Raw genomic sequence first — 21,740 nt, 5'->3', positions numbered from 1 at the left:
CATACTATCAAGCGTCACACCTGCTGGTCCTCAATGAGTGGTGGTATGGGGATCGCGGTGACCCGACTTACGCCCTGGAGAGATACCTTATGGACCCGCACACGCTCCATACGATATTATACTCTGTGGCACTCCGCAAAAGACTCCCGGCAGTCACACAGACGGTGTTCCGGGTGTGGCGCGATGCGCTCCGCCGTATGGGATGGTGGAACAGACTGACGGGGAAACCCCGCTGTGGCACAATGGGAGGCTGCCGGCTTTGGCTTCCCTGCGGGGCTTTGGTGGCTGGGACGCAATTGGCGTCTCGGCGCTGGGTCATGTTATGAAGGGCCCGGTCCTAAAGTCGTTTCAGGCTCTGCGAGATGAGTATGATATGCCCCAATCCCAATTCTTTCGATACCTGCAGCTTCGACATGCCCTGACCCCTACCATAGCGAACTTGACTTCTTTGCCAGAATTCAGTCCTCTTGAGGCTAAATTGTTCATGGGGGAATTGGAAACAAAAAAAATCTCTAGTATATACCAGACACTGGTCACCCATTGTTCCCCCTCCCTAGACAAATTGCGGTTGGTGTGGGAAGGAGAGTTGGGGAGTTTGGAAGAAGAGGATTGGAGGGAGGCCCTGGAGGCCCCTAGGGGAGCAGCGATTGCGGTGCGCCTGCGCTTCATTCAATTCAAGTACCTCCATAGGGCATACTATACGAGGGAACGACTGTGGAGAGCGGGTCTGATTGCCTCCCCGGACTGTCTGAGGTGCGGCAGTGCAGTGGGATCCTTTCTTCATACGGTGTGGGAGTGTGTGAGACTGCAGAGATTTTGGACAGGAGTGTGGGAGTGCCTGGAAGAGGTGCTGGGCTGGGAGCTCCCTTGCTCGCCGAAGTTGGGCCTTCTCCATGTCATGGAACAGGTGGGGGGGAATTTGTACAAGCGGCATTTGCTCCTATTGGGCCTTATAGTGGCCAAGAGGGACATAGCTAGGGCCTGGAAGGCTACTAGAGCCCCCCTGCTGGAGGTGTGGAAACGAGGTTTGGACTTTAATATGGGTCTAGAACGTCCGATATTTGAGGCGAGGGGGTGTCCTGCAAAACATTATAAGATCGGGAAGAAATGGGCTGACTACAGAGGCCTTCTGCTGGACCCCCCGGAGCCTCGGGTCACCGACGCAGATCGCGTCTGTACTGGCTTAGGGTGACGTGGCTCACGTGCAGCGTTTACGATTGCTAGGCTCCTCTAGATGGACAATACAGACACCGTGCGGGGTGGAGGGAGGGTTCCGGGTGGGTTAGTGGTGGGTGGGAACTGGGGGAATATTAGCTGGCTGTATATGAATGTGATGTTTTTGATATGCCCACTGCCTCTCTGCTACTTAGGGAGCGGTGGATTATTTCTATTATGCTGTCAACTGCTAAAACCTAAAGAAATTTGTTTTGAAAAAAAAAAATGGAAACAAGAGGGGCGTCTGTCCAAGCATTGTGCCCTACCATATACAAATAACCTGTGGCTACAAGGGAAATACACATATTTGGATTTATTAAACCCTTTAAACTCAGAGTGAGGGACAACATGGAGAGGAATCCATTCAGTGGCACGTAACATAGGCAACCACAGCCCCTGTGGGTCGGGGGGCCCGAGCTCCAGGGTTCCCCCTCAGCACAGAACCCTGGCATGAGAGCTCCCGGTGGAGTCCGGAGGGGGGCCCCTCCATGGACCTCACAAGGGGACCCCTCAAGTTTCGTTACACCACTGAATCCATCACCTCCACAGAGCAGCACTACAGCAAGTTTGAGGAAAGCAAACAACACGGTTGGCATCATGGAGTTTAGGCTATCGTTTTCCCTATCATGTCCTCTAGATCCCATCCTCAATGTTGGAACAGTTCCAGGTGGAACTCTGTCTTATGCGCGGAAGGTATCAGCTTAACCGCTTGACCGCGGCGGGAATTCCGCCGTGGTGCTGGCGGAATAATGAGTGTGCGGGGTTCTGACGGCCCCCTGCCGTCCTCCGCACACACCCACCGTGACGTTGGACGGCCGGGGTCCGTCCGACGCATGGACTGACAGAAGAGTTTATTTAACCTTGAAGGAATAATGTGCAATAGACATTGACTATGTAGACTCATACCTGCGTAAAGACACCATATTACTTCTTGCAGGTCTGGAACTATATCCCAATTTGGTCATTGGGCTTCCGCAGGTAATCCACAGGAAACAGGTGGAAGAGAAATGGAAGCAATATGAGAGTGTCGTCAATACATTATGCTCATAAGGAATTGGGAAAAGTTATACCATAAATAGAAAGAGAGTGAGCAGTATTTCTTTTTAAATCTTCAAACCCAGAGATAATTACCATTCTAGGTCTATCATAAAACTATAGAATTCAAACCACATTTATACTCCCTCAACCACGCACAGAAACAGACACTTCGGCCATTTAATGATACATGCAAAAATCTCCATGGTTTACAAAATTGCGCTGGAAAATTCTACTCCATATTTAGAGTTTTCTCAAGAAATTGGAGGTTTTTCATTCCCCTCTAATATCTGAAATGGGCAGGGATGTAGCCACGGCAGCAATGGAGAAGGTCATGTAGCCCGGAGCTCAATGATGCATTGGCCCGCTGGAGGAGATACTTCGCCGAATGACCTCAGCCTGGTGCCCTGTGAAGCAGTACAGGATACCAAAGGCCCATAGAGATGGTAGAGGGGCATATCAGACCGAGGGAGGGCTCCGGCTGTGGAGAATCTGGTGCAGTGGTTGAGCGGTAGCTCAACAAGATGGCGGTCATACTCGGTGCGGTGAGCTAGGCCACGAGGAGGAGTCGTGCTGCCTGGCCTCAGCCTGGGGTCACACAGAGCAGTACTGGGCACCAAGGGCCCACAGAAACATCGAGGGGCATATCGGCCCTGGGAGGACTGTGGCCATGGAGAATTAAGTGCAAGCAGCTTCACGGTGGCTCAGCAAGACTGTGACCTAGGTGGCAAGGAAGAGTTGGCCCATGGGGGTGTTGGCAGGAGCAGGGAGGCCCCCACTCAACTGTTGCTACAAGGGTGGCACGGGAGCCCCGGAGGAACTTCAGGAGGCCAGAAGAGACTGTGGAGGGCCCGGAAGCCCCTAAGGTGAAGCCTGGGAGCCCTGAGAAGACAGAGCGAGTTGGCTCCACTGGAAGCGGTCGCGGGGCCCCAGGACAGAGTGGAAGCAAAGGTGAGGTCACCGAAGAAAACGACAGAGAGGTCCCTGAAAAGGTGACAGTGCGGCCCAGTCCCAGTGGGGGCTTTTTTTGACTGGTGACTTAGAGGGGCACGGTGCCTGGAAGCGGTAAGAGCTCCCATCCTCCTTGAAGTGGGAGGAGGAAAACCCATCTGGGCAGGGGGCCCTGGGATCCAGTGGAGTGGCGGAAGTGGCCCATGGGGCGACGGCTGGGCCCAGGATATGAGGAAGTTCAGGAGGGCTTATCAGAGACGGCAGGACATTCCATTTGGTCTTATGTTGTGTTTTCCCTGATTTTTATAGAGCGGTGCTTCCTCTCCCTGAGCCACAGCAAGGTGAGGTGAGGCCTGATCCTCCTGCAGAATAGGTAAGCGGGGATATCAATGCGTTCATGTAAAGAATATTACATGATGGATTTGATTTACAAAATGTACGCAGAGACACGTAAATTTAGGGCACTGTAACCTATTTGGGATGTCTATTTAAGGAGACACCTGTGATTTTGTGTCTACCTCTTTGACAGATTACCTGCAAATCAATAACAATAAACTATGTATCTATTTCCAGTGGCCTAATAAACCCACATGCAGAAGGATACTGATATACACCTTGGAGTCCAGGTGATATTTTTTCATTTTATTCACATTCTTGTGTTTGTCACACATTGCAGTAGCAATTACATTTCACAAGGTCCTGAGGAAGGTAAGGACAAAGGGGTCCATTGATATGGCTGAAACATGTCGACCTAAGAACATTAACTTGGGCAGATATTTTTTATAACTGCCTTATTTTGCTCTGTTTTTAATCTTCGGCATTTGAGTGAAAATAATAAAACATAATGTCTCTCTCATCTACCCAATTTAAAATAACTTTTCCACACCTTTTTTTCGTGCACTGCAATTTCCTTTTCCATCACTCTTCTCCACCAGCCAACATCTAGAAGTACATCTGTTCTGACATTATTGGATGTAGGACACTGTCATCAGGTCCACAGTACCATCATTTATGTCACATGGTGGTGATACCATAAGGAGCCCCAGATGATGACTAGGGCGGTATCGAGTGGTGACGGATGGGTTTTCCTTAACTTCAAAGATGTTGTTGATTTTTGTTAGGATTATCATGTCACAGAGGTAGTCTCTTTTTCTATTGTTAGACCCGTGGACATTTTATGTTGGTTAGAAGTTCAGGAGGGGTCCTGGGAGATGGGCCTACCTATCCAGCTCGGTGTGATGACCATCGAGGAACGGGTGCTGATTGGGTGTGGCTTTCCTCCCCGGCTTGTTGCGGGAATCTAGAAAGGAGTGGAGCCGAGGGTCCTAGCAGCTGTAGCTACTGTCCGTTGGCTGACTGACATGTATGGACATGCGGTGTCTGGTACCCATGATGATCCACAACAAGCTGCGAGGTGCGGGGCAGTCTAAAAGCGATGTGGCCCCGGAGGGCCACCCCTGGAGGGGCTCAGAGGCAAAGTTGGAGATCCACACGGCCAAACTCCTGGCAACAATCCATGACACCAAGGAGACATTGGAACACAAGATTCAGACTGTTGTCATAGATATGGGCCTCCTGAGAGTGGACTATGCCAAACTAGGGGGTAAAGTCAAGGATACAGAATTGACCGCAGCTCAGCTTCAGCCAGCTGTGACAGTACACAAGTCCAGATTGTCCCAATTACAAGGAGAAGTGGAGGCCTTATCAGCTACAGTGCAGCACTTTGAGGGGCGCTCCTGTTGTAATAATGTAAGATTGGTGGGAGTGTTGGAGAAGACGGAGGGACTCTCTGCAGGGCTATCTGTAGAGCAATGACTGGCCTCAGAGGTGCTGGGGGGCGAGTTGTCAATCTTGGTCTCTGTGGAAAGGGTGCACAGGGTCCAGAGGAGAGCTTAGCCTAACTTGCAGGGTTCCCATTGTTACTTTCTAGGAAGGGGAAGGTACAAAACTTTGCTAAATTTGGAAAACTCTGTCAGAGCGAGTGGGGGAAGGAATTATGACCCGGAGATCCACCCCCTTTCAAGTCCCAACACATGGGAAGATGCTCTGAGTTATTGGGCGGCTGTGGGGGGAGTTTGGGATGGTGATTGAGGCCTCCTGGTATCTATCGCCAGGTCTGCAGGGGCCAGGCTTGGAGGGATTTGGGAACTGGATTACTGAATGTCCGGAGAGAATGCTACTGATTGGGAGGGCCTCAGTTTGACCGTTCATGGGAAGATAGATGGCATAGTACACACAGAGGGGGGGAAACATAGAGATAACCCATGTCTTCGCTCTTTTTTGGGGGTATGGAACTGGATGATCTGTAGTGGGCCACACATCCAGCGATAGACAGTTCTCCTACACAGCCAATGTGTCCCGCTCTTTGGCATGGCTTGATTATCTCCTGGTACACAGATACAGGAACACAGGCTTCCTGCCGAGGGGGATTTTGGGCCACTCCACAATCACCATGGAATGGAGGGTGACTAGGGCTCGAGTTAGCCCTGGGTGGCACCTGTACCCTTGGGAGCTGACTGACTGGGATACCAGGTGCTCTCTTTTGAAAATGACTATCTGGTATTTTCACAAGATTGACTACTCGGTGACCTCGGGGTAGTACTTTCGGAGGCTCATAAGACTGTGGCACGGGGCCATATGTTAGAGTATGTGGTGGGAAAAAAATCAAGAGAAACTCTGCAAGATGAATGAAATGGAGCAGGAAATGATGGAGGGGGAGGCAGCTTATGCACCACTGCTGGAAGTAGGGCAGGCACAGACGCTAGCCCGGCTGAGGGCGGAATATAGATGCTTAGTCAACCAGGAGAAGAGGTCATTATTTAGCTCACAACAGAGTAGACTTTATGACACTGGTAACAAGATGGGGTAGACGCTGGCACGGTTGGCAGAGAAAGAGGAGGTCAACGCACCCAGCACGGGGAACTCCAGTAGCTATAGCTCAGAATTTCGCACAATATTTACAGGGGTTGTACACATCCCGCTGCTCCCAGACAGAGGAAGCGAACATCCATAAGTTTGTGGGCGACCTCCCAGTGACTAAATTGAGTAGGGAGGACAGGGGTGCAATGGAAGTAGTTATCACAGAGAGAGAGAAAATGTGAAGTCCTTGGCCCAGTAAATGGTGCGAAAACCCCAGTCCCTAATGGATTTCTCCTGCAGAAAATAGTGTCAGTAACAAACCATTTTCTGATTGTGCCAGAGATCAGGTGTCAGTGACCCTTGATGGGTATGCATAGCCCATAATGGTCACCCAAAGAATTTGCTTTTTGGGACAATCAGAATTGTTTGGAAATTTCTTTTTTGTTTGAATCTCTTTATTGAAAAGATGACATATAACAGATATACTGTACAACAATGACAGAAATGAATAGTAAAAGGTTTAGCATTACATCAGTCCTGCCACTATGCTTTTTGCACCTTAAACATTTTTAAACGGGGGGGGATGAAGACGCAGGTCATGCCAAACATTGCAGTCAGAAGCCAGGTGCCTGATAGGCATATTATAACGAAAAGCAAAAGAGGAAAGAGAAAGGAAAGAGAAAGGGAAGAAAAAGAGAGGCAAACAACAAATAGTCAGTGAAACAACAAAGTTTCCTACAAATAAAGTACAGGTCCTGTTAGGTGACATATCGTAACTGTGAGGAACTGGCACATGCTGTGGGGGTGGGGGCATAACCGAAGGTCACGATGTGTATGCGGGGTCACTTTGTATGCACCAGCACCTGGTAAGTGTCAAGGGAGCAGCTGCAATGCCCTAAGACGAGGAGGTGTAAAGCAAGTGAACTCTATGCGGATAAAATATTGAAGGAGGGGACGCCACACAGTTTAGAATTTAGTGTTGGTTCTAGTAAGGTTATTTGAGATTTGCTCCATGGCTAAAATATGCCATAATCAGGTAATCCACTGGGCTAGGGTGGGTGGGATAAGGCTGTTTCCAGTGCAAGGAGATCAACTGTGAGACTGCATGTAGCATATATCTAATAAGCATCCATTCCACCTGAGTCTTTGCTTTTAGGGTCGAAGGATGGTTTTCCAGAATCCCGTCTGATAGGAAGTAGGGAGGGGGTATCCCACTGTGGCTTTAATATGGCTAAGGACCTCCTTCCAGAAGGTAGTGATTGACTTGCACGCCCACCAAATGTGATAAAAATCACCAAGAGCATTGCAGAATCGTCAACAGAGGTCAGGGGACCCAGTGTAGATGGTGGACAGTTGGGATAGTGTGTAATAATGTTGAAACATGAGTTTATATGCTGTTTCACGAAGGAAGAGACTATGATATGTTTTGAGGATGTCGCGCCACACAGTGTCCCATTTTTTAGGCATTATCTCTCCTGGGTCAACATCATCCCACCGAAACTGATATGGATGGGTACAGCCTGGTGTGGAGTGTTGTATCATGGTGTATGTGTTAGAAATAAGACCACGCGAACCATCATTGGTGCGCATTAACTTTTCAAAAGGTCGAGTAGCCTCGGGGTACACAGTGGGATGAAGTGCCTAATGTCTCAGCTGAAGGTATTGTATCCTAAACAATAAAGGAAGTATAGAGGAATTGATAGAATCACCCTCCTAGCAGACTTATATAAACAAATGGATTCTATCAATTTTATCAATGTGCAATGGTGACTATTCTTAAGTTGATTTTCAATATATTGTGATACTAGGCTCTCTCTTAAATCTGAAAAGAAGAGGGCACTGTGTGCTTTTTAAAATACCCCTCACACACTAAAAAGTCCTTTAGTGTCATGCTTCATCATGGGGGTCTTCCCGTCCCTCTGCGGGGCGGGGCGTGCTACGACCTACGAACTACGCGGGAGCACTAGTTGTTGTGACAGAAGGCTATGTGTAGGTGCTGTGTGGGTGATGTCAGTGAAGTGTAGGGACCTAAATACGTGAGTGTAGATAAAAAGTTAAAAAATCCCTGGCTAGTAGAAAAAATACATTTTATTAGCTTCTCTGGCTGGGAACATTAAGAAGGGGGTTTTGTGGGGTAGAGCAATTAGCTTGCTACCTGGTCGACATGTTTCATAAGCAGTCCCCTAGTGCTTACTCATCAGGACCATCTACTAGTCCCTACTAATAAATACTCAGTTCTAATATGGTTAGCCTAACGTCCTATAAACAAACAGTAAAAATAAACTGCCTGTTTTTGCTTCTGGGCATGAGTTGGCCCAATGGTGAAGCGTGAGAAATTTCTCAATAATAATGACCTATTGCGGTCTCTGTAAAGAAAAAGAGGAAAAAAGGGAGAAAAACAGAACATATTTATGCATATGTAAAGTTACTGGCGTATAGACAAAGTCGTCTATGATAGCACAGATCATACATGTCCCATTTTTTGCTTCTCTAGGGAGATGTATTCACACTTGCCTCCAAAATGGGGAGATCAGTTTCAATATAAATTGGGCTTATTGTTTGCTCAATTATAACAATAAACCTCTCGAGTCGCCCCTCTAATATTCAAGGCGGATTCATCACAACAAACACACATGCATGACTCGATACATTCGAGGGAGCACCTCATACACGGGAGAGACTGTTTTCTGAGGGGAGCACTCAAGATATAAAAACAAAGTTATTTAGACAGAGTAAAGTTAATATACATACTAGTTCGATAATCGTTGCATGCCCCATGAGCTGGCAGGCGAAGGGTTATCACGCGGTGAACTGGAAGAGAAAACCGCACCCTTACGTTAATTACGTGTTAGTCCGTAATTTGTTCTCGCCTCTTGGACCGATTTATTTAAAGACTCATGGTCGGAGTCTATTACTTACATTTACCGCATAAGTACAATGCCTCGTTCCTACCCCTGTGCCACTCCGTGGGTTACTGACGTCCTGCATCTGCCATCTTTTTAAGCCGTGCAGTTTGCATTGTCATCTCAGGTAGTAGGTTCCGGCAAACACTAGTGGGCTAACTCAAGATGGCTGCCGTCCGCGGGACATTTAGATCGAATAAGGTGACTCCCTGAAGTCTGTTTACTATTTCAATTTTTTCGTACGGAGTTCATATTAAAATAGCGATGTTAAAAATGTTACAAATGTATAAGTGGTGGTTGCACTCATATATCTAAGAAATATCTGTATTAAAAAGCTGGCGGGGTGAGGTCTGGCATGGGAAAATATAGCCGGTTGTCTTCAAGGCATTATACAGCAGTGATAAATGGTATACATCATAAGGTGATCATGATATGCAATGATAGCTAGTATAGATCATCAGGTAATCATGATGTGCATATAGAGACTAGGCATAGACAAGGAGGAAGATGGAGATGGTTAATCTCAACTACCGTTAGTATCTTTACATTCATTTTAACCAGAGTGGCTATGTACTCATGTTACGCCGCAATGGTTATTAGTGGTACGTTGCAGAAATTCAATGGAAGTTAGCATGCCCTTATAACTGGCCCCAAGGTATGTCATCGTTTAGGCCATCCTTGTGCGACTTGATGCGGAAAACCCACCTCTGTTCCTTTTCTAGGAGGTGGTTCTCATTTCCGACCAGTTCTATTACAGTCCATGCTCTATATGCACATCATGATTACCTGATGATCTATACCAGCTATCATTGCATATCATGATCACCTTATGATGTATACCATTTACCACTGCTGTATAATGCCTTGAAGACAACCGGCTATATTTTCCCATGCCAGACCTCACCCGCCAGATTTTTTAATACAGATATTTCTTAGATATATGAGTGCAACCACCACTTATACATTTGTAACATTTTTAACATCGCTATTTTAATATGAACTCCGTACGAAAAAATTGAAATAGTAAACAGACTTCAGGGAATCACCTTATTCGATCTAAATGTCCCGTGGACGGCAGCCATCTTGAGTTAGCGCACTAGTGTTTGCCGGAACCTACTACCTGAGATGACAATGCAAACTGCACGGCTTAAAAAGATGGCAGATGCAGGACGTCAGTAACCCACGGAGCGGCACAAGGGTAGGAACGAGGCATTGTACTTATGCGGTAAATGTAAGTAATAGACTCCGACCATGAGTCTTTAAATAAATCGGTCCAAGAGGCGAGAACAAATTACGGACTAACACGTAATTAACATAAGGGTGCGGTTTTCTCTTCCAGTTCGCCGAGTGATAACCCTTCGCCTGCCAGCTCATGGGGCATGCAACGTTTATCGAACTAGTATGTATATTAACTTTACTCTGTCTAAATAACTTTGTTTTTACATCTTGAGTGCTCCCCTCAGAAAACAGTCTCTCCCGTGTATGAGGTGCTCCCTCGAATGTATCGAGTCATGCATGTGTGTTTGTTGTGATGAATCCGCCCTGAATATTAGAGGGGCGACTCGAGAGGTTTATTGCCATAATTGAGCAAACAATAAGCCCAATTTATATTGAAACTGATCTCCCCATTTTGGAGGCAAGTGTGAATACATCTCCCTAGAGAAGCAAAAAATGGGACATGTATGATCTGTGCTGTCATAGACGACTTTGTCTATACGCCAGTAACTTTACATATGCATAAATATGTTCTGTTTTTCTCCCTTTTTTCCTCTTTTTCTTTACAGAGACCGCAATAGGTCATTATTATTGAGAAATTTCTCACGCTTCACCATTGGACCAACTCATGCCCAGAAGCAAAAACAGGCAGTTTATTTTTACTGTTTGTTTATAGGACGTTAGGCTAACCATATTAGAACTGAGTATTTATTAGTAGGGACTAGTAGATGGTCCTGATGAGTAAGCAGTAGGGGACTGCTTATGAAACATGTCGACCAGGTAGCAAGCTAATTGCTCTACCCCACAAAACCCCCTTCTTAATGTTCCCAGCCAGAGAAGCTAATAAAATTTATTTTTTCTACTAGCCAGGGAATTTTTAACTTTTTATCTACACTCACGTATTTAGGTCCCTACACTTCACTGACATCACCCACACAGCACCTACACATAGCCTTCTGTCACAACAACTAGTGCTCCCGCGTAGTTCGTAGGTCGTAGCACGCCCCGCCCCGTAGAGGGACGGGAAGACCCCCATGATGAAGCATGACACTAAAGGACTTTTTAGTGTGTGAGGGGTATTTTAAAAAGCACACAGTGCCCTCTTCTTTTCAGATTTAAGAGAGAGCCTAGTATCCCAATATATTGAAAATCAACTTAAGAATAGTCACCATTGCACATTGATAAAATTGATAGAATCCATTTGTTGGTATTGTATCCTAGCCATTTCTGGGAGGTGAAACCACTTTACACTGGTTGAAGGTTTTCCTATCTGTCCCTATAAATAGGTCCGACAGTCATTGTCAGTCCAGGCCCTAAAAGTAGTGGGGGCCAGTGCAGGAGCAAATGCAGGGTTGCGCGCAATAGAAGTGTTAGGCGAGGGGAAGATGGTCAATCCCTTTGCGAGGGCCAGTCTGTCCCAAATGTCGAGGCCAGTCTTGGTAGGGGTGGCTATATACACTGTGATGGCGGGCGTGTTTGGTATCCACGCGAAGTTCCAAAGTAGTCTACAAGCAACAGCCCTTTCCATATGAAGCCACTGGGCCTCATTTTCCAAGGTGAGACGGTTTTGACTTTCGGTCAAATGCAGTGTCAAAAAACATCTCCCTGTACCTCACTATCTTTGTGACGGTGGTGCCAATGCAGGGTTTACAAAGTATTCCTACCCCCAGTGTTTTCGAATATGTGTAGGTCCAGTGGCGTGTAGGATATAGATGGTGTGTCATCCTATAAAGGTCTACTCCACAAAGGTGAGTCTACTGTACAAAGACCATATCGGGGTCATGGAGGAGGATGTATGCCCAAACATGTTTGCGCTTGTTGAGGGCCTTGAGGCCACAGAAATTCAGAGAAAGTACTTTAAGACCCTCGTTCTTGAAGGGGGAAGGGGATGATAGCAGCTATTCTAAACATGTCGAGGGATAATCCCTGGAGTGGCCTCATCCCACCCATGACATATGACATGAAGCAGAGCTTCATAAATCATCGTAGTGTACACAGTAGTGCTGAGACCTGTAAAGGAAAAACATTACAACAAACCAAAAAACAGTTGCGGGCCAACTAAGCCCAAATCTTGCATCTGTTTCCGACTGAGACTGAACCAAGCTGCCGGCATCTCGCCAGAGAAGTCACCCCCACTGGGTGCGTGATGCTTGGTGGGTCCTGCCCACAGGGAGGGAAATTCAGAGCAGGGGACGGCCGGGTACCTCCAGCCCCCCCCGTTCACCATCGCCATCCCAAATTCCTGATCACGGCCCGATGTCCATCCAGTTTGTGTGCTGAGGGTGAGTCGAGCGACCACAAAGACGTCCTGGCTAAACAGACCCAATAGTGGAGGTTGCCGGCAACACTTCCTTGTCCATGCTACAGAGGTGCTGAATAATGTCCCTCTTCACCTCCAGGGTGAGCTCCCCCACCGGGCAGCCGCCGGGGCAGCGGGGGCGCACCGTGCACCAGATGGGTTGCCGCTTGCCCTCCCAAGTGAATAGTAGAGCGAAGGGGTAGCACCATTGGTATTTAATGTCCAAGGCGCGCAGTTTGTCTGTGATCAGTTTGAACTCCCATCTGCGCCTCAAGGTTGTTGGTGAAAAATCTGGATGTCCGGTGATGCACATGGGCAGAGGCTACACAGAGGGCTCTATCCAAGACAAGGAGGTTGCCTCTTCATCTCCTCGGATCGCCTCCAGGAGTACCGTTGTGGATGCCATGATTTCTAAGCCCTCCTGTCCCTTCAGCATCTCCCGAATATGAATATTATTCCAATGACCGAGATTTTCCAGGTCTTTTTGCTTGGCCTTGATGTCAATATGTTGTTCCTCGATGGCTGTGACATGCCGCCAGAGCATGTCTTGATCTCCCCCCTGGGCATCCACCATCTAACTCATCCACTCACTCCCCAATGTCTGATACTTCACTATTGATGTCTTAGATGCACACCTTAACGTCTGCCCTAAGCGAGCCAATCTCAGACCTGATTTCTTGGAGAAAGTGGTTCATAAAGTCCTGAATAATGGGAGAAGCTGCAGGAATGCCTTCACTCTTTTCTTGTGGAAAGGGGCCTTATCCATCTCTGCGGGTGCTGCCTTGCCCCAGAAGAAAGTCACTGATGTCTCATTGGCGGCCTTATTGGTGCGTAGCATGTCAATGAGGGGACATCAGCACCAAACTGGGGAGGACGCTCCAAGAGGCACCTAGTAGCGGCGCATCTCCCAAGGCTAGCAGCAATTGGGCAGACTGATACAGAGTCACAAGGGCAAGATCCTGCCACCACCCAGGTCCAGTCATCGGCCTATTCTCGTGGCTGATGGAGGATGATATGCATCCTGGGGCGCAGTGCTATACCCCAGCACACAGCTGAGACGGCACAGAGTATGCCAGGGATGTGGCAGTGTCTCCCCAATCATATATCGCAGGCTGCCACCCAAGGCACACCAACAATAGGCACTGCGTCCACTCTGCAGTCCACAAAGCTCATGTTGGGGGTGCTTAGGGGTAGTGCATAAAAGTTCCTTCAAGCCTTTGCGGTGAGTCAGCCAGTCATCGGTACTCTCATGCGGAAAGCACCACCCCTCCTCCGGCGGGCTCACAGGCCCATGACAGTGCCACATGGTCCAGCTCAATGTTCCAGGCCCCCATGCCTTTAATCAGGCTCGCCGGGGACCCAGTATATAGGTATTCCTCAGTGCCACTATCTTCAGGAGAGCCACAACAAGGTCCAGGAGTGGCATACTGCCCCCGGGGGCAACCAGGCAAGCCGGAGGGTGCGCTCACCCACAGCTCTCTCTCCATGCAGGCAGAAGTGCTTGCATTGTCCCCGCAGCTTCGTCACAGCACCAGCCAGCTTCACACGGCAGGGCAGCCAAGGCGGGGATGCACACCAGCAGCACTGCAGCCTTCACTGTGCGCCCACCTCAGCTCGACAGGGGTAGTGCGGAAAGCGTCTGGGCCAGCAACCTACCATGTCTGTTGTCGGGGGGCATCACACAGGGCCCCCCACTGCAGGCTTTCGCTGGGGCTGGACCTCCAGGCCAGGGCTCGTCGCCCCTGTAGAGTGGCGGCAGCGCTAAAGTCCATGCGTCTGCATTCAAGATGGCGACTTTGGGAGAGCTAGGCCTCAAGTCGGAGCCCGCACTCTCTGGCCGGGACCAGCTCGCTGAAAGACTTCAAACCACCATTGCCACATGGAGAGATTAGTGCAGGTGCCTCCCCCATCCTGGGCAGCAGTCGGGCTGGTCCTGGTGCTGCGGATGGGACTCAAAACATCACTGGGGCCCGAAGAGGTTGAAACTCGTGTCCTACTCCATCATGAGTCAGGCCACGCCTCCCCTTGTTTGGAATTTTAACTATAGTTCCACACTGTATCGCAAACCAGGTGTTTTCAAACTGTTTCCAAAATGTTTACCAACATTTAAAATCCTACTGGCACCCTTTTTGGAACTCAAGTTATTTATACCATATCAAAATAAGGACATATTCTTATGAAGTTAAACCTTTAAGCCACAATTCTTTCTTTATTTCGACAATTTGTTTGTCATAAAAGAGAGAATACAAACATTTGTTACATCTAAAATAGTTAAAACAGGGATAAAAAAGTTAAAACATTTCAACCAATCAATGTAGATTAGACAGTCGAGAAGTGCAATATACATCGTCCCTCACGCCCCAACAGAGATAAGAGGGACCAATCCCCTGTGGTCCAACCAAGTAGCGCAATTAAAATCTCAGAGGGTGCTTAGCAGTGACCTCCTCATGTTCCACATTGCTGCTAAGAACTTAGTTACAGCAAAGACCACAACCAGCGAGAGATCGGACTTAAGAATCCTGTATGCTTGGGCACAGTGGGTTAACCCCAAGTTTTTACATAATGGGGCAACCCACCTCATCCTTGGACTAACATAGGCAGGGCAAAAAAAGACAACATGGGCCTCACTTTCTAGATTGGCACTGCAACCTGGGCAATTCCCAGGGGATGAAGTGCTCCACCTTGAAGTCAGCGCTCTAATCGGAAGAGAGCCGTGTCGCCATTGTAGGAAAAGCTTCCTCGCCGTAGCTGGGCCCATATCATCCAAATCTTTCTCATAAAAATAGCTGTCCTTTATTACTAAAAACGTAGCTGTAAGTGTTCCCGTTTGGATGTTGGACAATAAACGCGCCCTTTTGGTTTCCCGGTACAACTGGACCAGCTTCAGTCTCGAGATCCCTGCACATGCTTGCTCTGGGTCAGACCACATTGCCTCTAGGCCTAGATTCCCAAGTTCCCCTCTAACATGCTTAAACCAGGATAATTTAGCAACATTTGTTAGTCGCAAAATCTCGGTTAACTCTCCCCTGTATACACTCAACTCCGGAGAGACCCAGAGCCGCCTCCAAAAAGTTAATGGTCTTAAGGCCAGCTCTTCTTCAATCGGCCGTAAGCCCAGGTCAAGTCTCAATGGAACCAAGGGCGTGCTTGGAGGTAAAGCTACCAACTGCCTAAGGAATCTGTTTTCGGCAATTGCAATTCCCGGGGCAACCTTAAATCCCCACAACCCCACCCCGTAGGTCACAGCCCCACGTGCTCTCAGTTTGTATATTTCAAGAGGGGGGCCGAGCAGCTTACTTGATGATTTATTCAACAATTTCAGGATGCCCCCGGCTATCTGGGTCAGCTTAAGTTGTGATATTACTTGGTGATGCACCCAATTAAATGATTCATTGAGGGTCAGGCCAAGATAATCAAAGGTATAAACCCTTTCAAGCCGTAAGCCACAATTAGTTTTACAGCAGGAGAAAGCAAAGATTCATGAGCCCTATGCAGAGGGGTGAGGCATCTCACATTCTAGATAGACTATTATGCTAAAAGACCTTACTGAGAGACACAGGCTATAGAATTACCAATACCAGGTGGATATGACATGTTATGATTTCATCAGGCAATAATGAACCGTTCAGTCCGATTCACCGGATGGTTGAGGTGCCAATCATATGTAAAATTAGCGGCATTGCCACATGACCCCACTGGACTACATAAATCAGTTTTTGCGCACATTTTTATCTCAGTAATTTATGTACGAGATTCTGGACAGGCAGGTGTGTACTATTCATGATTTATGACTGTTATCCTAAATGCATTAAGCAAATGACTTTTTTCACATAAAGCTCTGCTCATAAAGCTTACTTTGGCCAAAAATGGAATAGAGCGGGTTGTTGTATAGACCTAAATCATACACACATTGTAACATCTTTGTTTCCTTGACTTCATAGATTTCTCTGGTTTGCCTGCAGACGCCAGCTCCAGATGGAAGGACTGACGACAGTGGCTCCGGAGAGCCACACATACGTTGCAGAGTTTGCAGATATTCACAACTGGACGGACCTTCTAGAGTTCCTCAACCACACATTTGCCTACTGTGATGTGGAGTTGGATGAAAATGCCAAGCGGGTGGTAATCTTCATCCTCTATCTGATCATCTTTGTTGGAGGGTTGGTGGCAAACCTTCTGGTGGTATGGGTCAACTGGCAGTCGTGGAGGAGTCGGAGTACCATCAACATCTACATCTTGAACATGGCTCTTGCGGACCTTGGAGTGGTGCTTTCCCTGCCCATCTGGATGCTGGAGGTTGTGCTGGACTACACCTGGCTCTGGGGTGGGTTCCTCTGCCGGTTCACCCACTACTTCTATTTCTCCAACATGTATGCAAGCATATTTTTCCTGACGGGCCTCAGTATAGACCGCTACCTATCTACAGTCTCTACATCACTATTCTGGCGGCAAAACCAGAAAAAAATCCGCTGGGCCATCTGTGCAACCATTTGGGTCTTGGCTGTCCTTCTTCCCTTGCCTGAGGTGGTGCACATGCAGATAGTGGACACAACCGACCCCATCTGTCTCTTCTTGGCTCCATTTGAAACATATGATGAGTGGGCTCTTGCTGTCAGCCTAATGACTACTATAATTGGATTTCTGATCCCTTTCCCAATCATCGCCATCTTCAATATCTTAACTGCAAGGTACATCAAGTCTTCCAACAAGCCAGAGAGCAGACGGCATTGTCGTCTGATCTATGCCTACATAGTGGTGTTCCTCATCAGCTGGCTACCGTACCATATGACACTAACCCTCCTTACCCTGCAGGGGACCCACATCTTCCTCAACTGCTACTTTGTGCATCTCCTTTACTTCTTTTATGACCTCATAGACTGCTTCTCCCTCCTCCATTGTCTGGCCAACCCCATCCTATACAATTTCCTCAGTAAGAACTTTCGGGGTAAACTCATCACCGCAGTGGTGAAGTACATCCCCAAGGAGCACATGACCAGAAAGGAGGGAGAGCCTTCCACGTCCACTACTGGCCACTCCATTGTCATCTCGAAGGACAACCTCCAAAGTAATTCTGTGAAGTGGGGAGAGACAGGACAAGATTCTAATATGCCTTGAAGGCAACCTTACACTTGATCAGAATCTACAGCCATTGACTTCAACCTTTCAGAACGAGTGTGTCACTGGCTGGAAAATGTACTCAACATTGTAAAACCACTGAACATTCAAGGCACTCAGTGGCTGCATGTACTGGCCCTGAACTGGGCACTATATAAATTGGTAATAACATATGATTCATATCCTATCCCGTCAGAAGATGGCCTTGCTAAGACTCACGTCACCACACTAATGACCGACAAACAGTCTATATTAGAAATTAAACAATTTAAGTGCCATTTGAAAGACAATGAAATAGAGGAGGAAGCATGCATGATTTCAAAATTAGTGGCAAATTCAAAATATCATATTCTGCCTTTTCAGCTTTGCCATGGGGGTTGTTCTGGAGTAAAACAATGGTCTAAAACACATTTTAACTCTATTACACTGGACCTGCTCATGATTGTGATAGGCACTTGGAAAAATGAGTTAGACTGAAGGCCTAATCTTCATAGCTATAAAAGATTCGTTTAAACAAAATACTCCACTTCCCTTTCCATGTTTGCAAGTGGGAGCTAAATAAATAAAAAATTGAATAGCGGTGATACAAATAAAAATCCATCCATCTCGTTAAAATCCACGTCAGCTTGATGCGTTAAAAAACAGCTCACAACATGTAAATGTACATATATGTATTTTTATAATGTGCTTAGTACTGGTGTATAGCCTGTTGCGAGGTGTTCCCGGTTTGATATATAAAGGAATCAACGCAAAGGAAGATTCAATGATTTGTAGAGGGTTACACAATTTTGCCAGTGGAGTTGGGATGCAGTATTATAACTCCATCCCCATGGCTTCATGGCCACACATTTTGCACCAGGTTGAACCATAGCCTAGAAAGCATAGTTCTTTTTAAGTCACATTCAATGGTACACAAATCTTCTCTAAGACATCCTAAACCTTCCTGTTGCCTCTCAAAAAAGACCTGGCCCCAATCATGATGGAATTATTAGGTCAGTAAGGCTGTTCTGGATCTCTTAACACGCGAAGCCTTCTAGGTCAAAGCCATGAGGTTTGTATTGAAGGATCGTGAAGATTGAATTTGTGGACACAAGGTATGGGCCAGTGACTACAGATTGTAAGCAGGTGCATGCAACAGAAGATTGCCGGTTACCTAATACTCTCTTCAGACCATTGGCGCCAATGGTGGCCAAGCAAGGAAGTGGCCACACTCACAAACTATGTGAAATACATTCCCTGTTTGAGTAGACTCTCAATGCAATTTTCCACCCCTGCTCTGTCCCCATGATTTCTTTCAGCTGTGTGAATTCACCTTCAGCATCCATGGTGGGCTTGCGTGGCACAGGGGGGTCTTCAGCTTGCATTGGGAAAGATAGGTGGGGTGTGAACAGCTGCATTTCAGAGCTGCATGGGAGTCAGAGATTAGGGGTAGCACACAACTGGCTTGCCCCTTGATCCCATGGCCTCTGCCCTTGTAGCAGCAAATAGAAGTTGGTTTTGGTTAAGGTGCTATGGGTGAGGCATGGGGACTATGCTTTAATGTCATTGGGAGGGATCAATGGATGTATGATGCCACTTTTACTCATTTTGGTGATCTAATATTCCAACACTGACTGTTTTGAGGACAGTTTGGGGCTGATAGATGTTTTTCCCCAACCACTCCACAGTCGACAAAAGCCTCGCCTGTTGCATGCACGCACATGAAGACCCTCCCAAAAAAAACCATTGTGGGAGTCATCTGTTACCACTTCAATGACGTGAACATGTTTTATTCTGTGCTCATGGTTTTATATATCATGATGATGCTGTATTGAAACGTTTGAATTGAATATTACAGATTTGTGCAATTGTATTAAAAGATTAAAAAACAAAACAGGTGTGAAAAAGGTATATGGGTTCTGTGTGTCATTGCTTCTCAGGCTTGCACCAGGGTGGCTGCAGCGGGGCCCTGGATTGATCTGTATTGGCATGGATGAGATTGCATGTTGTCCAAAAAATTAATATTTAGCCTGTTTTTCGTTTTTTCGACTTGCAAACGTGCTCGGAAAATCAAGGTAAACCCTTACCAAAAGTAGATATTAAGGGGCATATTTACAATAACTGGCGCATCCCTGCAAATCAGCAGGGATGCGCCAGTTATTGTGCGCCACAGCTCCGCCATCATGGATGCGCCGCATTTACAATGCGGCGCACCATGGGGCAAAAACGGCACAGATGCGTGACGCATCTGTGCCATAAAAGTGGCGCATTGCTGAAGTTGCATCGCAAGCGCGACGCAGCTCCAGCAATGCTCTGGGGGCCCTATCTAGTTAATGCTGCGTCAATCCTTACGCCTGCAGTAGATTTCACTCACCCACTTTTAGGAGGTGTTCCTGCGCCGGGACGCCCCCCCTGCGCAGGAACGCCTATATGTGGCGCATGGCTTTACAACGTGACGCATCTCCCAGATGCGTCACGTTGTAGGTACCCCTCACCATGGTGCAGGATTTGCGCCACTGCTGCATCACAAAAGTGACTCAGCGGCGGCGTAAATGAGGCGCAAGGGGCTTGTAAATCTGCCCCTAAATTAAATAGAACAATTTTGCACCAAATCTGAATATGTAGGTATTTGGGGGGAGACGTGCAAAATAATTTAAATATAGAGCCTTTGCTGTGTATGTCAGAGAAAAAAGTATGTAAATGAAGGGGATGTTGTACCGCAAAATGTGCTAGCCCACAATCAGAGATATGTCGGTTACTTACCAGAGAGGCTTTTGTTTTGGACTCTATTAGAGGCTGCGCAGTGTGTGTCGGATTGGTGGGTGCAGGAGAATTGCATTCTGCAGTTCAGTTCAGTCCTACTCGCTTTATTATCTGGTACTTGAGTCATGGCCCCAGATGCATGCTACGTGCTGCCGGGAGAGGTTGTGCTCCAGTGTCCTCAACCTAGATGCAGGTTTATGCGACTAGGGCTGGTCGTGTTGATTTGCGGTATGGTAGAGTTCCTAGTCTTTGAAGAAGTAAGGCGAGTCACATAGGGATTGGGGGCTGCACCCTATCCCAAGTAAAACCCATTACCCAAAAGCTGTGGAACCTAGCTCACCAGAAGTCATTATTGATTACACACAGGGAGCATTTTCTGATGTATCATATCCTGGCACAGGGTTTTCTGGAACCTTTGTGATGGGGAATCCCAGGGCAGCCTCATCTGAGATAACTTGCAAGGGACCACGAACTCCCTTGCTCATTGCACCATCAGGATTCAAGCAAGCCGGGCCGAAGACGCCTGAAATGGCAGAAACCGGTCCCCGGAAGCTTGTTTCCTTCCCAGTGTAAGAATTGGCTTTTGTAGTCTGGTCTGCCCTGTTCCCATGATGCACTGGGCCAGGGACAGACTAATTTGCATACAGCCAGGTTCTGAAACTGGGATGGTGCAATGAGCTAAAAAACGGTGTTGGATCTAGCCCTGATCTCTTGACTGGGTGAGAGTACTCTGCTTAATTCAGAGACTCTGTCCATCACCTCCCCTTGTTGTAAATAATTTTGTCCACCCTAAGCGTGGAAGGGTATACTCAGATGTGAGTCCCTTGCTCATTGCACCATCAGGATTCAAGCAAGCCGGGCCGAAGACGCCTGAAATGGCAGAAACCGGTCCCCGGAAGCTTGTTTCCTTCCCAGTGTAAGAATTGGCTTTTGTAGTCTGGTCTGCCCTGTTCCCATGATGCACTGGGCCAGGGACAGACTAATTTGCATACAGCCAGGTTCTGAAACTGGGATGGTGCAATGAGCTAAAAAACGGTGTTGGATCTAGCCCTGATCTCTTGACTGGGTGAGAGTACTCTGCTTAATTCAGAGACTCTGTCCATCACCACCCCTTGTTGTAAATAATTTTGTCCACCCTAAGCGTGGAAGGGTATACTCAGATGTGAGTCCCTTGCTCATTGCACCATCAGGATTCAAGCAAGCCGGGCCGAAGACGCCTGAAATGGCAGAAACCGGTCCCCGGAAGCTTGTTTCCTTCCCAGTGTAAGAATTGGCTTTTGTAGTCTGGTCTGCCCTGTTCCCATGATGCACTGGGCCAGGGACAGACTAATTTGCATACAGCCAGGTTCTGAAACTGGGATGGTGCAATGAGCTAAAAAACGGTGTTGGATCTAGCCCTGATCTCT

The 21,740-nt window shown here is 47.5% G+C and overlaps 1 protein-coding gene and 1 long non-coding RNA gene across 3 annotated transcripts in view; one reads left to right on the top strand and one right to left on the bottom strand.

Annotated features, from left to right (window-relative positions):
• The window catches only part of ACKR5 (atypical chemokine receptor 5), a 100,451-nt gene extending 80,971 nt beyond the window's left edge, over positions 1-19,480 (top strand). Inside the window, exon 2 of one of the 2 annotated variants that reach the window (XM_078689013.1) lies at positions 16,440-19,480. In XM_078689013.1, coding sequence (XP_078545139.1) covers positions 16,453-17,592 — 1,140 coding nt within the window. In that variant the 5' untranslated portion in view covers positions 16,440-16,452 and the 3' untranslated portion in view covers positions 17,593-19,480. Of the gene's footprint in view, positions 1-16,418 lie in introns of both variants that reach the window. The other variant, XM_078689014.1, reaches the window with a different exon arrangement.
• The window catches only part of LOC144774021 (uncharacterized), a 538,416-nt gene that overhangs the window by 200,152 nt on the left and 316,524 nt on the right, over positions 1-21,740 (bottom strand). The window lies entirely within an intron of this gene.

The sequence above is a fragment of the Lissotriton helveticus genome, chromosome 1_1, assembly GCF_964261635.1.
Source record: "Lissotriton helveticus chromosome 1_1, aLisHel1.1, whole genome shotgun sequence".
Lineage (NCBI taxonomy): Eukaryota > Metazoa > Chordata > Amphibia > Caudata > Salamandridae > Lissotriton > Lissotriton helveticus.
The sequence above is the reverse complement of the archived record's forward strand: the minus strand, read 5'-3'. Positions and strand labels throughout refer to the sequence as shown.